The 15853-nt window shown below is 42.5% G+C and overlaps 2 protein-coding genes across 2 annotated transcripts; both read right to left on the bottom strand.

Annotated features, from left to right (window-relative positions):
- Positions 1–1865: 1865 nt before the first annotated feature.
- Positions 1866–4033, bottom strand: nfkbil1 (nuclear factor of kappa light polypeptide gene enhancer in B-cells inhibitor-like 1). Its single transcript, XM_084383133.1, has 4 exons — positions 3610–4033; positions 3414–3526; positions 2736–2847; positions 1866–2651 (listed from the first exon to the last, which is right to left on the bottom strand). Exons 1-4 carry the CDS (start codon positions 3881–3883, stop codon positions 2062–2064), a joined length of 1089 nt encoding a protein of 362 aa, XP_084239259.1. The 5' UTR covers positions 3884–4033; the 3' UTR covers positions 1866–2061.
- A 5720-nt stretch (positions 4034–9753) lies between these two features.
- Positions 9754–11737, bottom strand: LOC311274892 (apelin receptor B-like). The gene has a single exon (XM_084382889.1). The coding sequence runs from the start codon at positions 11664–11666 to the stop codon at positions 10590–10592; it is 1077 nt and encodes a 358-aa protein (XP_084239015.1). The 5' UTR covers positions 11667–11737; the 3' UTR covers positions 9754–10589.
- Positions 11738–15853: the final 4116 nt, after the last annotated feature.

The raw sequence follows: 15853 nt of genomic DNA, 5'->3' as shown, positions 1-15853 counted from the left end.
TAAAAATGACTTTTCTATTCAAGAATGAAGATAAAATGCTTTGGAGATGTTAACATTAACTTTAATATGAAACACTGGTTCACAGGATTCCTTTAAAAAAAATAATAATCTGAGCATGGCCGTCAGAGTGGCAATAACTTTAAAAGATTATCCTGGCAAAACATTTATTTTCATATATTCTTTTAGCCATGAACAAAGGAGAGAAAACAAATTAGATCAGGGTTGTTTTTATCACCTGCCTCTTGGGGCTTACATACAGAACTATTTTGCATCTTAACACCTTAGGTGTTTGCTTCCGGTCCACTCCACAGGAAAAGGTTTGGCCACCCCAGCCTAGATCTATTCTAAGTTATGATTTTATCAGCAAATGTATGCTCTGACAGACCATACTTATTTTGCTTTGAAATTATGTTGTGAATATTTATTTTATTTGACCAGGAAAGGAGTCTCATTGAGATTAAAAATATCCTTTTTCCAAGGGAGTCCTGGCCAAGACAGGCAGCAGCACAGCTCGACCCGCTCCCAAAGATTCAGACAATGTTTTAAATGATTCCAAGCAAAGGAGGATTATTTCTTATCCACCTTCAGCTTGTTTTTTTAAGTAATAGCAATAAAATAAATTTGGGGTGGAAACAATTCGGTTCACCCTTTTGTCTGTTTTAATTTAAGCTAGTGAAGCTTTTCTAATAAAAGGGGGTTAGCTCACAAACCTGGCAACCAGCGCATCTTCATATTCTGTTCCATCACTGAAAGCGGGCCGACCATCTGCCCTTCTTTGTGTGTGAAATCCTTTATTTAGGGTATTTTGTGCATAAACGGTAATTTAGGCATATTTAGGACAAATGTTCCTAAGTGATTAATTATTATTGGATGTTTTAATAAACCCGCACAGGCACGAGCAGCTTTTAAAGACACAATATGCTGCTCTGCTCTGCGTTGGAGGAAAAATACCGTTAGCAGACTCACATGACTCAACACAATGACACTCAGGCTTAGAGGACCAAGGGTGTTATGACTTTTATTCTTTTTAAATCAAGCTGTCAACAGAAACATGTTCACACTCTGTTGGGATTCTTTCTGATGTCTTAATCCTGCAAATTCAAACTCACACTTCAGGGAAATATCAATCGGAGCAGATTAAGGTCAACACATTGCATTACATAAACTTTCTTTAGACATATGCATTATCACCATTGGTGTGCCCTTGAGCAAGCAACCCTCAATTGCTCACCTATCAGACCGAGATTGAAATTCAGCTGTGTGAGTCTGAACATTCTTGAAACCAAGATCTTTCCTCTGGATAAATAAAAGTAAATAAAGGATAAATAAAGATTCAAAATTTGACATTGAGGAGATTCAGCTTTGCTGGTATTAAACAACTGACTCTACACACAAACCTGATAATGACACAAGTGGAGCAGACACCTGAGGACCATACATGCATTTAGAGCCCTCCTGGTACATTTTCTACATTAAACAGCTTCGAGGAACTTTAATGTTTTTGTTGATTCTGGCGTCCCCTGTGGTCAAAAGCACTTTATTAATGAGACAAGGCCGCAGTTAGAACCTCTCACTGTGTATGATGATGTCAGGCAGTATGAATAACTGCATCTTGTGCTTAGTTGTAAACATATGATTAAGGTTTTCAAGAAAGAGCTCTGTACGTGTTGTTTGCACTCAAAAGAGCTCATGTGCCTTAATTTGAATGCATTCAAAGAGGCGCTGCCAGCTCTGATTTGTGTTTTTCCTGGGGTCGTGTTTATATTTACATAAATGCTACTGGTGCTGTCTGTATGAATGATGTCAGCTGATGAAGGTCTGAGGACAGAAACACTGTAAATAAAATGACTACAAGTGGTCGAGAATGAGCTGGACTGTTTATTTCACATTAATGTAACTAATTAATGTCTTTGCACCATCACGATACTGACATCATAAATCGGTCTGATGCCAACTTAAGTAGCTGGATTGGAAGAAAAACGGATTGGCGCATCCCTAGCTAACCAAGTTTTTACATACACATATTTCTATAAAAGCACACAACACATGATTCGCAACATTTCAAGTCCTCAGACTCTGGGCCAATCTGTTGAGCTCCTGTGACAGAGCTGTGACAGTATCCAGGATCCTCTGCTTGTCCTTCTCCTCCAACCGAGCCTCACATCTCTGAGCAAATTTATCAGGATGCCACAGCGCTTGCTGCTTCCGGAGCATTTTACGAAACAGCGGCACGTCCTTTCGGTCCACACCGTGCAGCATCACATCCACCATCTCCTGCACGGTTCCTCGTGGAGCTGGCCAGGGGATGTCCTTGTAGCTCAGCTTTGCGCTGCCAGCCGACGAGCCAGCATTAAAAGTAGCAGCACACCCTTCCTCGTACTTGCGCTTCTTTCCCAGTCGAGTCTCTTCCTCTTTACGCGCTGCTCGTGCCAGATACTCTTCGTGCTCCCTCTGCAGCCTCTCATGGAGCTCTTTGTTGCTTTGTTCTTCCTTCTCCCTCTCTTGTTTGCTCTTCTTTCTTTTCCACCCAGAAGACGACGCAGCCAGTCTCTGAGCCTCGGCGTGCTTTTTATCGAAATACTCTTTTCTGATTCGATCAGCCCAGTCCCCGAAGTCTACTTCGTCGTCATCAACAGCAAGATAATCGTCTGCTGTGAAACAAACACAGCAGTGTTATTGTCAAGTAAAGAGGGTGGAAACTAAATACAAGATTTAAAAGATAAGTTTAAATTTACCATCATATACTCCAAAGGTTTCATTGAATTCATCCTCGCATTCACCAAACAGCTTCTCCAGCCACTCCTTCTCAGGGTCTCTTTCAGCAGGACGGCTCATGTTTCCTGCAGTCTGTGAAGGACAGAAATTATTAAACCACATTGTTATAAAAGAAAAACAAAAGCTACCTGGAAAGTGCTGAATAATAAATGGTAATAATATAAATAATAATTTAGCTTCTTGTATGTCTTCTCAAACATAATAATGATGATTAATCTGCCCAAATTTGATCCATTAATCCTATAAACTGTCAGAAATTGTCCAACCCAGTTCCCCAGAGCTTGAGTTTTCACACAAGCAGCGCAAAACCCAAGATTTTCAGTTTATTATTATTCAAACTGCAGCAAATCATCACTATGAAGAAAATGTGTGTGTGTGTGTGTGTGTTTTTTAATTGTTCTATCTTGTGTTGATAATAAAATAGCTACAGTTTTTCTGTCAATCAAACAATCGATTAATCAACTACTCCTTTCAGCTCTATTATTAAAAATAGTAAAAGTAATATTAATAATAATGAGGGTTTGGGCTTGTTGACAGGCAAATGTGTGACTTAAATGACCATTAGTTGCAGCCATACACTGTTTAGATACAGCCAACACATCTGACCATAACATTGTTATATAATTGTGATCTGTCACCTCTTTCTGTCTCATCCAGTTGAGCAGGTCTTCAGGTGTGACTCCAGCACTGTTGGGAACAGTCAGAGCTTCTGGGCAGCTCTTCTTTAGAGGGACAACCAGGTCAACATACGCTGAAGGAAAAACAAAATAAAAGCCAGAATATAATACATGACTGATAACCTTTATAATTCAGCATTTCCTCTGTCCTCTTTACCTGTTTTCCCGTGTTTAAGAGCCCTGTTAGCTGCGGTGTGTAACGCTGTGTCTCCTTTACGGTCCCTCTGGAGAACATCGGCTCCGTGTTTGAGCAGCAGCCGCAGCACGGCGTCGTCTCCCAGGCAGCAGGCCAGGTGAAGCGGGCCCCTCTCCCTCTTGCCCTGGGAGAAGTTCACATCCAGGTCCTGGTGCTTCCGCAGGTACGACTTCAGCTTCAGCAGGCTGCCGTCCTCCACGTATCTCCACACCCGCTTCTGCTTGCGAGACACCATACGGACTAAAAACAGACAAGAATACGAGACTCACGCCGACAAACGGAGCTGGTTGTGCGGGTAAAAAACGTTAGCTTCCTCGGCCTCAGCGCTTAGCATTAGCATCGGCTAACCCGGTACGTCTGCGCAATAACTCCGAAGCTAGCGGCAGCTCGGACAGGAAAGTTCCGGGCCCAGAATGGTTCCGCTGTTGTCACTAGGTGTCAGTATTGACCATCTTTCTTAATCAGCCATTAATTGATCAAGTAAACCTGTGTTACACGCCACTTTATTGACTCAACAGTACACTGTAGCTACACAGGATGCCCCGAAATGCAACTTTTTTTCCTTCCTTCTCTTTATAATGTCAAAACAGAGGCCCACTATTCATCCTATACAGAACATTGGAAGAGTTTGGCACTTATAATGATGATTTTTAGACGTTCAGGACTCTGTTGCTATCCTCCACATGGGCAATTACTCAGTATTCATAAGCTGTCCCTGCTCTCTTTGGGTTTCTGTGCTTCTGCCTCCTTTAGATATGCCACCTGACAGGGAGATGTCATGTAAAGAGGTCATCTGTGTGCTTCTCTCTGTCTGTGGATATCAGGGGTTAACATTTTTTCCACTTGACCAAAGAATCTTTATTTAAAAACTCCACTTTTGGCTAGTAGGACAGCTTCAAGGGCATCATCTTGTGTTGGGGACATTAGAGCTCAGATGATTTAAAAAAAAAAAAAAAAATGGTATTAATCATTTTAGGGCAATGTAATGGTAAGTCACTTACTTACCATTACCAGTCACAAATAAGATACAATGATCTAAGTTTGCAAACCTAAGGCTATTCCAGGTAGCTCACTAAACAGTCCACCTAATGTATTTCATTTGTATTTTACAGCATGCTGATCACATCAATTATCGAATGAACAATATATAATATATATAAGATACAATTTTCCTGCACAGGATGTAGAGTTTTATAGTGTTTATAGTGTACAGTTCCTGGGTTAAAATGCTCTCATTTGTTTGTTCAAATGCTTTGGTGCATAGTATGCTATACTCTCCCCAGCTTCCCCAGTGTAAATGACACCTATGAGCAGACTGCATGGAGTTCAATTTTACTAAGACATACACTGAAAGGTTTTTGGGTGAAACCTGCACATCCCATTAAAAATCTCACTGGCTGTGACTCAGACTTTGGAAAATGGAAATGGAGATGCAGGGCATCAGTGATCCTGAAGCACACTGAACAACTGCTGCATATGCAAAGTTCCCTGAAGTTACTACTGTTTCTATTTCACAACATGTACAACTTTTATGACTGTTTGTTAGGGCTACGTGATTATTCTGACAGATATGGTGATCGTGATATGACTCATGATCAGTGGGAATTATCCTTTTAGCATTACAATTGTCATTTTCAGTGAAAAAACGATTAAAAACATGATGATGTGACATTTGTTGGGGTCTGTATAAGAAAAAAACATGTTTTTCTTACATCTGGAGACACAATCCGTAGGTTACATAATGTAGTTACGCATTTAACCTTTATCAAAAGATTGCAGCTTCTGCGATTTGGATATCACACTTGGCCATATTGCAATTGATCATATTTTTGATTAACTATGCAGCTCTACTATATGTGGATCTGCAACAGTTACAATGGCCTTGACTGATAATATATTCGACTGTTGTTGAAAAATTAACTAAGAATTTGAGGATATTATATATATATATATATATTTTATGCCTTACTCTCTGGAAGGAATATTGATTCAGAAATTGAGGTTACAGGTTTTTGGGTTATTTTGGCCCATACTGTGTTTTGCACCACAATCCTAAGAGCACACACAGAAAGACGGAGAGTGTGTGTGGCAGCAGATTGTTGTTACAGAGACCCTCAAGAGGTGGCTGCAAAAACAGAGGACAGTTGGCAACATGTTTGCATTACTAACACAAGTCTACAAAATCTGCTCAGCCTTAAATGCTCACCATCATTAGTCTAATATGTGGTAAGATTGAAGAACAATTTGACATGATCAGCTGCACCACAGACATCAATTTAAACTCCAGCTTGCAGCCTCTCTGGTTGTTGTTCTTGCGTAATTTCTTGCTTGCACGTGCAGCTATCTTTACCTGCGATGCTTAAATCCGTGCAGCTGAGCTTCTGAACTGGCTCGGTCCTGCTGCAGATGACAGAGCATCCATTTAGGGCCTGAGGGAGGGAAGGATGCACAATGGAGAGGATAGAGGAGGGAATGAAGGGACACTTTGTGCCCATGTGAAGAGGATGATCTTCTCCGAGACTCACATAACCCAAGATCCGGAGTCACCCAAAGCTTGGGCACTTCCGCTCTTTTTTGCTGTCGGAAACGACGTGTCTCCACTAACGATGAACGCCTTTGAAATGTCTGACATCTCAGGAGAGACGGAGTGAGGGCAGAGAGTGGGGGTGAAAGAGACGTCTGATTTGTCACCTCAGGTGTTTGAGTCACATGTTTGCCACTATGGATGTATAAGCTCCTTTTCTATAGCTCTTCTTTGTCACGCACTCTCCAAGTGGTTTCCTCACATGTGCATTGTAGAAGAGTGTCTGAGGCAAGCACCTTTGTCCTCCAAGACCTCAGGTGGAGCATGCATCTTCGCAGAGCGCCCTAAAAGCAGGGAGATGCTTCTGAAAGACAGGATATCCCCGGTCAGGAACACCTACCTTGCCAACTCTTTGCCTTTCCTGCCTGGCCTGCTGACTCCTATCCTGTCCGTGAGGTCTGTCGTCCTCCTGGGACGTTTGCAAGGAGGAGCACTGCAGGAGCGGCCGGCAGGAAGCTGAAGGCCCTCCAAGACGCTCCGGGGGTCAGAATCTCATCCTACCACGCTACGGGTCAAGGTCCGGTCTGTTTGCCGTACTGCTCAGCCTCCATTGTTAGGTTGGAGGAGAAACGTGTGCACACTTCCTCTGTCTATTTTCTGCCTGACCTGGTTTATTGGGTTCTGATTTATGACAGCTGAACATGTGTTGCTAACATACAGTAGGTCTGGCTGCGAGCCTAAGTTAAAACAAACACAAAGGCGCAGGCACTTTGTCACCCATTGATATGACAATGAATGAGTTAAGGTGGTCACACCTATAGAAACTCGGCCTTCTTACCTTTCCCTCTGGTTTCTATTGGTATACATCAGATCTGGGGTTTGACCTTTTTCACAGTCTGCATTGTGCTGTGCCGAACACCTCCAAAGCCAGAGAGGATTTGTGGTTTCATGCCTCTCTGTTCAGATTTTCAAGAAATATAAAAGCAAAACAAACCCAACTAAAAATGTTTTTATATAAATTACCCCTAGTTGCATTGGTGAAGGAACTATTCAGATCCTTAAAATTTAAAGTTGAATTACACATTGTAAAAAATACTCCACTAACAGTAAAATTCATAATTTCGAACTGCATTTACATAACTTAAAGTATAAAAGTATTATCAGCTAGTATCTAAAGTGAAAATATTTGGGCTCTGTCAGTATTTTACTGTTATATCTGATGTTGGATGAACATAACTGTTGCATTGTTGTTGCAGGCTCCTGTGAGTGTTATATTACCAGGGGTAGAAGTAACTAATTACAACTGTAATTAACTGTCATTTTCTTTTCAAGTCTGTAATATAACTCGAACTTAAGTATGCATTACACAATGTAATCAACTTAGTTACTTTTAAAATTATGATTGAGTAGTGAGTACAATTGAATTCATTCATTCAAAAAGTAACTAAAACTCTGAGTAGTGTTGGAGAAGAATACTTTTTACTTTTACTGAAGTATTCATTTAATACCCGCAGTTTTACTTGTAGTTGAGAATAGTTCAGTAATGTATTTGTTTGTAAAATCTGTCAGTAATCTGCATTGTTGCAAAATAGGTCAAACAACGTAGAAAGAAAAGAACAGTATGTTTGTATAAGAAAAAACAAAAGCAAAGAACCTAAGAATAAAAAATTAACAATTGCAAAACTTGCAGAAATAATGTCCTGATTATTAGGATAATCCACAGATTTCATAGTTTAATCTGGATTGTTTTTAATGTAAACTTGACTCTTTACCTGGTTTCAGGGGACCGTGGTAATAATGGGGACGTTTGAAACATTTAGTTCAAAACAAAGCAGATTTATGTTGTCAGAAGTTATTAAAAACGACAGGATGTATCAGGTGTTGACTTGGATGTCGACAAAATACTATTAGTGATATAATTAGTGGTATGAGTTTGTTATCTCTTGTTAATTTATGGAGCTTTGATTTTTGTTTTCAGGCAACACTGGTGCTCGTCTTTGCAGAGACAGAACTACTGTTATTTCTGTGGAGAAATTACCAACACAATAATCTTTCACTTATATTATCAATACAGGACACAAAGCTATTTCTTAAAGTATTTGGACGAAGTAAAGGTTTCATGATAATCTGTGCTTGTGAATGTTTATATATGGAAAGCTGTTGTAGATGTTTGTCATTTTTCAGAGGGGGAGAAAGAAGACTGTTTATACCCTCGGGATTCCCTGCGGCCAGGCTGGTTCCAGTGCAGACAACTTCATTTTCACACTCTGTTATTACTGAGGAATGAAAACATTTGTGTAATCATTTCTGAAAAATCATCTCAGACAAACAGCCAGCCTATAGAGCATCAAGGGGCATAAATCCCTCTTTTCTCTAACAGCACTTTGTTTCCAACTTTTGGCAAAGTTCATGCCATGAAATCTTCGTAACACGATCGCATTAGCTTCATAAAACTTGAAAACCGATGGAAATAATCTATCCGGGTTGTGTTTCACAGCCGGGTTTGACTTTGATGCTGACAGGTGGAGGATAATGTAACAAGTCGTCTTGTAAAAAATATCTGCTGGATGGAATTTAAAAATGTACCGTGCGCTTTTTCACTAATAAAACATGTTGTTGTGCAGACGTCTGTCCAAGATTTATATCTAGCAAGAATGCTGCTTCCCCCTCTTGTATGTAAAAATGTTTTAGACTAGATTCAGAGATGTGTTAACAAAGATTGTGTCTGCGTGTCTGTGTTTGTGTCTTGACTCAGATGAGATTTAGTAGAGCGGAGACAGTGATGAAGGAGATGGAGCGAATGTCGCTGCAGCTGTTGGATTTCTTTCTCTTTCAGATTTCACCTGTCTGACATTAAAAACACAGATGATTTTTTTCCTTCAGCTTTTGTCACATTTACCTAAATGGCACACTGTACTCAACTGTAATTGTGGGTGATTTAGACTAAGCCATTCTCCATCGCAGGTATTACACAGGGACAGATAGGCGACTCCTACTACAAATCAGTAACCAAGGATTAGTCCAATCCTTCTGTCTCCTTCTGTTGCTGATTATGTCCTGTAAAAAGCTCATTACAGAATGGTTAATCATTGAATTTTAATTTAAAGCTCAACAACCTGTTGTGGTGTTTATTTGCTATTAAGTGCTAAAAGCATTCAGATGTCACATTTTCAATCAAGATAGACTAAAAACGCTGAAAGGCTATTTTAAGATGCATTCACAGACAAAAGAATCCTGTAGTTGTTGTAATTAACCCTTTAAGACTTTAGCCAGATCTCCTGTGGTTGATCCAATTTAGAAACGTTTGTCCTCGCTGATTGTTTGTGTGAGCGAATTGTAAGAAGAGGAGGAGAAACAAACATTCCCCCCGAAAAGGGAAACAGAAGTGGAACGTGCATTTCCTGCAGACATATGCTTTGATTTCGGCCCTGCGAAACACAATGGGAGGGAGACTGGCTCCCCGCAGCAGTGCACCAACAGGAAGAAGCACATTCACTGGATGGGAGAAAATACATTCCAGCAAGACGAAACAAGCTGTCACAAGTTAACAGAGTGAGACCAGAGAGAGGATTTGTGTTTTTTTCAAAGCACCTTTTTTTTTATTACAAATCATAAACATCGATTCAAAATAATGTGTATTCACAAAATGCTTCAATTCATCAACTCATTCCTTCACACACACACACACACACACACACACACACACACACACACACACACACACACATACAGACAGACACATCCTCACACACACACCAGCAGACTGTCAAAGCAGTCACCTTTTAATTGGGCCCTCCGCAAGCCTGGAAACATTTGTCAGCTGCCATCTGTCCGTCTGTCTGGGACTCCCAACCCCTCCTCCCCACTATCTCCGTCTCTCCTTACAACACTCTTATCAGACTCCTACACTTCTAACTGACTGACACACCCCTCAGACACACACATGTTACACTGCTGGCTGGGATTCAGATACTACAGCCTGAGCTGGAGACGGAGGGTCGTCTGACAGAAATCACACCTCAAGTGCTTACAAATGAAAACAAGAACAGCGGGGGGCAAATGCACGAGGAATACACTTGAGGGACTTGAGGACAGAGTTGAAAGCTCAGTAGAAACCCATGAGCATGTGGTCCCTCTTAAAATACATTCCACTTTTCCCCAAAACATCATTCAGTTCATGCTTGGTCCCTTGTGTTAAGTAGTTCAGTTTGGCTGCCCTGCAACTGAGAGCGAGGCTGGAGTTTGAGGTGGTTGGACCCCAAAAGCCTGACCGGGGTCTTCAGTAGTCCAGAGCAAAGGTGACACCCTGAAGCTGACGGCTGAGAGCAAGCACCCAGCGTTGTAAAGTTCTGATTTACCTGCATTGTTCTGTATTGTTCACCTCTTCCCCAGCATGCGTCTGGGCCCTCGGCTGTCGTCACACCTTTGTGGCCAGAGACTGAGCCTCTGTCTTCTGAGAGGACAGGGAGCTGGCCGGGCTCGCATGCAAGGACTTCTTCAGGTTGAGTAGGCACAGACACTGAGATCTGAAGCGCAGGTCGAAGAAGGCGTAAAGGAAGGGGTTGAGGCAGCTGTTGACGTAGGCCAGGCAGGTGGCGTACGGGTGAACCAGCAGGAGGGGACGCAGGAAGGCACAGGTGTCAGGGAACAGATCCAGGTAGGAGAGGGCGTCAGCACTCTTCACCACGTGGAAGGGCATCCAGCAGGCGGCGAACACCACTACCAGCGTGGTGATGATCTTCAGCAGCCTCCTCTTACGCTGGTCCTCTTTGCGCAGGGTGTTGAAGTGGCTGGTGACGGTGCAGCCGATGAAGCAGTAGCACACCATCATTGCCAGGAAGGGAAGGAGAAAGCCCAGCGCTGAGGAGGAGATGCTGAGACCTGCGATCCACAGGTACTCCTGCTTCTTGTTGGCCACCACCAGGCTGAAGTCCATGGCGCAGGATGTGCGGTTGCTGGTTGGATCATATTTGGTGGTGCGGAAGATCAGAGTCGGGGCTGCCAGGAAAACAGACATCAGCCAGATGGCTGTCAGGGAGGCCTGCGTGTGGCCACGGGTACGCAGCTGGGTGCTGGACAAGGAGTGGACGATGGCCAGGTAGCGGTCGAAGCTCATGCAGGTGAGGCAGAAGACGCTGGCGTACATGTTGAGCAGGACCACGTAGCTGCTGATCTTACACAGGGCCACTCCGAAGGGCCAGTGGTAGCCCATGGCTGTGTAGACGGCCCACAGAGGCAGAGTGACCACAAAGGTGAGGTCAGCCAGGGCCAGGTTGCCGATGTAGACGTCAGTAGCTCGCCTCTTCCCCTGTGCTCTCCACACGGTGAAGATGACCACCCCATTTCCAGAGAGGCCAAGGATGAAAATCAGCATGTACAGCACCGGGATGACAGAGTACGAGGGCGTCCACTCAGAATAGTCACACATGGAGGAGTTTTCTGTCTCGTCATAGTCGTAGTAATCATACGGACCCTCAGTTGGCTCCAGCTCCATTCTCTCTCTTCACTTCTTGTCCTTTTAATAAGGAAAAGAAAAGTCTAGGTTTGGTGCAGATAGATCCACAGTGGTTGACAACACTCTGCAGTCTGTTGCTGCATGTGCCCGCCCTTATATACCCCCCTCAGACTTGTACCCTCCCAGATCACCCCCTCCTCCCCTCCCACTGCCGTCCTCCTCTCTGCTCTGAAGAACATGCTCTCTCGCTGTGATCACGCCCACCTCTCTCTCCCCATTCATTTGATTTGTACCTCAGTGGAGTCACTTTAATACCTTTTCCTCACTTTTTAAGCGCAAAATATGGGCCACAGGAATTGATATCTTTGGGCAAAATGAAACTATTGATTATTTTTAATAGTAATATTACTTTTCCCCCCCCCCACAGGTAATAGGTCGACCCCACAGGCAACACTTATTATCAACTTTAGGGAAGGAAATGGAAATAGACATGTTTGGACCGTAGCCCATGAGTCAAGTCTGGGCATGACAAGTTTCACTAAGGACCCCATTTTAATATCAATTGAGAGTACTTCTGGCACCGGAGCACTCTGCTGAAATGCTAATAGGCTGCACTATTTACATTTCTCTGTCTGCCTTCATGCCTGAACATGCTCAAACAAGCAGAACCACAAACTAAAGACAAAATAAAGATTAGTTTAGCTTTAATGAATTGTAGGCAAACAAAGCTTTGACCTCAGACCTTTTATTGAAAATATACAATAATACTACAAGAAGAGAAGATGAAAAAATGAAAAGAAGTTTTCTTTTCATTTTTATTTAAGATTAGTTTACTTATGAGGAAAAATAAAATAATTGTCGTATAACATTGCGGCTTCACAATACATCAATAAATACTACAAAATAAAAGAAAACAAAAATATGAATATTTATTTATATACAAGTCAGGGATTTGGCTTTATTGTTATTAAAATTATATATTTGAAGCTCCTGTTAGTAAAAAAAGTTGATTTTTGAGTTTAATTTCCAACTATTGACACTTTCGGATGATCAATATTGTGTTTTTTTGCTTGAACTGTATATGTGGCTGTATTTGTCTTTTTCCTGTCATTTAATTACATCTAGGCTACAAAAAACAAAAACAAAACAATGAACAAGTTCTACAAGCCAGATGTATCCTCTAAAGACAAGAAAAAGCTACTCTAATGTGTGCACAGTACTTCCAGCCTCCGGCTCGTCCAAAATACGTCTGCTGGACGAGATGACATACCTCCATCCTCGACTCTCTGCATTAGTTGCCTTTCACTGTTAGAGTTGATTTGAAAATGTTATTGTTAACTTTAAAGCTCTGCAGGGTCTGAGCCCCGGATATATTACTGACTTACTGGTTCCCAGTACGCAACCTCAGATCCTCAGCGGTGTTTCTCCTGTCGAGGTGACTGGGATTTTGCAATTAAGGGCCCGAAGTTATGGAACTTCATACCTGAGGATCTAAAGGCTTTTAAAACTAATATATATACTGTAAATGAGTTTATTTGTTTTTATCACTAATGCATTTGTATACAATTCTGCTATCAACATCACTAGTTTGCCTTTTACCTATCTCTTTCTATTCTTTTATATAAAGGTACTGTGTTACACTGCCTTCTTTTTTAATCATTACTGTTTTCTTGTTTGTAAAGCAATATACTCATCACTACTTGTATTTTTCTAGTTCTTGTGTATTTCTCTTGATTTTCACATGACAACTATAGACAAGGTACAAGATGCGACTGTATTGATCTCTCACCTGGGAAATTCACTTGATACAGCAGCTCAATAGACATAAGCGGAAAGAAAAAACAGTGAAAAAGTCAGTTAAAAAAGCATTTTTTAATTTCGAAAACATCACCATAACAGGAAAGGGAAAGAACATAAATATTTTTTTCCACCTGAAATCAGACTCAACAACTGCCCCGCAGTGCTTTGCAGCCAAACATGTTCACTTTTAACAAAAAAATTATGCTAGATTTTAGTGGAAATCCCAAAGATACATAATATTTCACACAGAATTTGGGGGAAATGTGTAAAACAGTGACGCACAAGACATCTGGAATAATTCACAATGACTGAATGATGCAAAATTGGACAAACACGATGAGGAAGAAACAATAGCTGAAACAATACTTTCAGTTTGAAATTAGATGATTTCTTCAACTTTAAAGCTGCTTAAAGATGAAACAAAAAGGGGAAAAACATTGAGAGGTTAAACAAGCAACACTCTTCCTCTCTCTTCCTCTTCTCTGGTGTCTCCTGGGTGTATTTGTGGGCCCAGGTGGGACGTCTCAGTCTTCAGACTGCTCCGTCTCTCAGCAGAGTGGCAGCAGTGGCGCCAGGGCACCGACCTTTAGACACAACTACTGTATCACTCAACATTGTTTTCCTCCACTGATCCCTTCCTCCACCCCTCCATCTCTGCCTCCTCCCCGCTCATCTCCGCCTTCCTCCGATTATGGAGACGAGGATTGATTCCCGTCTCCTCTGCCGTTACCGGTATTTACTCTCAGAGAGCTGTTTGTTGTTGCCAAATTGTGATGATGCGAGCTTAATCAAACTGTTGTGATTGTGTTTGTGTGCCTCCTCCTCAGCTCTGTCCTCTCTCACTCTGCTTGATTGTGCGTCCAGCTCTTTGTCTGTCCGGCAGCACAGGAAGAGAGCGGAGTGAAGCGAATCAAAGCAAGCTTCCTATCTGTACTCTGTCGGGACTGAGGTCTGTTTATAGCTGCGTTTGCTGACAGGCATGTGAATATACGGCTAAATAAAACATCAGGCCTTGATCAAGACGTCGACACACCGACTCACTTTCCCAAAATCCCCTACATGGAGCAGTTTTACAGAGGCAGGATAAGAAACTCAAAGTCTGAAGATGAAGATGGACTTTTGTGAATCTGATCCCAATTCTTCCTATTTTTAACCGCCACGAGTGACAACTTCCAATCGGACCGACTCACAGAGCATCCGTCCAGCTTCACTCAACATACCACAGCTCATCCAGCTTGTGTTTGTCCTCCTAATTGTCCACCTGTGTGTCAAATCAATTGCTGTTGTTGTTGGTGCTGTCCTCTCGTGTGTGGCCTTGTGCTGTAAACCACACACCATGAAGGCACCGAGACATTCCTCCTGTTTTTTTACGCTCTTATTTAACCACATCATCCATCCGTCATCCCTTCATTCGACTGTCATCCATCAGCGATGAGTTGGCAAGGATGTGTACCTGATTCTCAAAATATACACAAACCAGAGAGACACGCAAAACACACATACACACTGCAGTGACAGTCTGTCTGCAGAGCTCCCTTTGATCCTCTATCCTGGCCTCGCATGTTTATGAGGCTAGTTTTGGTGATACTTGCAGCGCCCCAAGAGCGTGAGGTGTGTGTTCTTGTTGTTTAGGTGTGTGTGAGGGTCGGCGGGGGTCCGACAGTTGTTTGATGTGTGTGTTAAGCTGTCACAGACCACATGCACGGGCCCCCCTGCGCTGAGACAGCTGGTTCCTCCTCGAGGATGGCTCTACTCTGAGTCAGACTCTTCTGAAAATCCATGATATCACACGTGTGACCTGATGGCAGCCTGACAGTCCTGATGATAAACAGACCCTCAGGAAAACACTGAATCATCAGCTACATTATCGATCACATCAACAGTCTGCGCTGCAGTTTTGATTATCTGGATGCTGTCGAAGCTAACACTTCCAGCACGGCTGGAAAGCTTGAACATTTGGTGTCGTTACCCCCTGCTCCGCTCGGCCTTCGCTCTTTTCAAGCAAAGAGGTGATTGACACCAGCTTGTTAAGACACAAAGGGCCACCAGGATGGGAGACGTTTACACCTTTTCTTACTAATGCGGCTTCAGCTAGAGGTTTACAGCTGTTTGCATGGACGAAACAGTTCTGAACTAGTCTGTGAACGGTATTTCTTACTCAGTCTGGTGGAATCTTTGATGATAGTGTGACTGCTGGTGACGAGCGGCAGGTCAGACCGGGTTTTCTCCTGGAGCTGGTGCACGGAGTAGGATTGGGTATGATTGTACAGGACCAGGTGGCAGGGCAGGAGAGAATGGGATCGGGCATGACAGGACAGAATACAACATGACAAAAGACAACACATTTTTATTGTGGATGTCTTGGACTTGGCCCAACAACAGCTCACATTCTCCTTCCAGGTATGAGTCAAATACTGAACCTGGTT

This window comes from Pagrus pagrus (genome assembly GCF_965226575.1).
Source record: "Pagrus pagrus genome assembly, chromosome: 19".
In the NCBI taxonomy this organism is placed as follows: Eukaryota; Metazoa; Chordata; class Actinopteri; order Spariformes; family Sparidae; genus Pagrus; species Pagrus pagrus.
The sequence above is the reverse complement of the archived record's forward strand: the minus strand, read 5'-3'. Positions and strand labels throughout refer to the sequence as shown.

Excerpts from the sequence above, each read along its gene's own strand:
- nfkbil1 (XM_084383133.1), bottom strand. The coding sequence starts at position 3,883 with ATGGTGTCTCGCAAGCAGAAGCGGGTGTGGAGATACGTGGAGGACGGC. Across the intron at positions 2,848-3,413 it reads ACTGGATGAGACAGAAAGAG|ACTGCAGGAAACATGAGCCG; the intron begins GTGACAGATCAC and ends TGTCCTTCACAG. Across the intron at positions 2,652-2,735 it reads AACCTTTGGAGTATATGATG|CAGACGATTATCTTGCTGTT; the intron begins GTAAATTTAAAC and ends TTTGTTTCACAG.
- LOC311274892 (XM_084382889.1), bottom strand. The coding sequence starts at position 11,666 with ATGGAGCTGGAGCCAACTGAGGGTCCGTATGATTACTACGACTATGAC.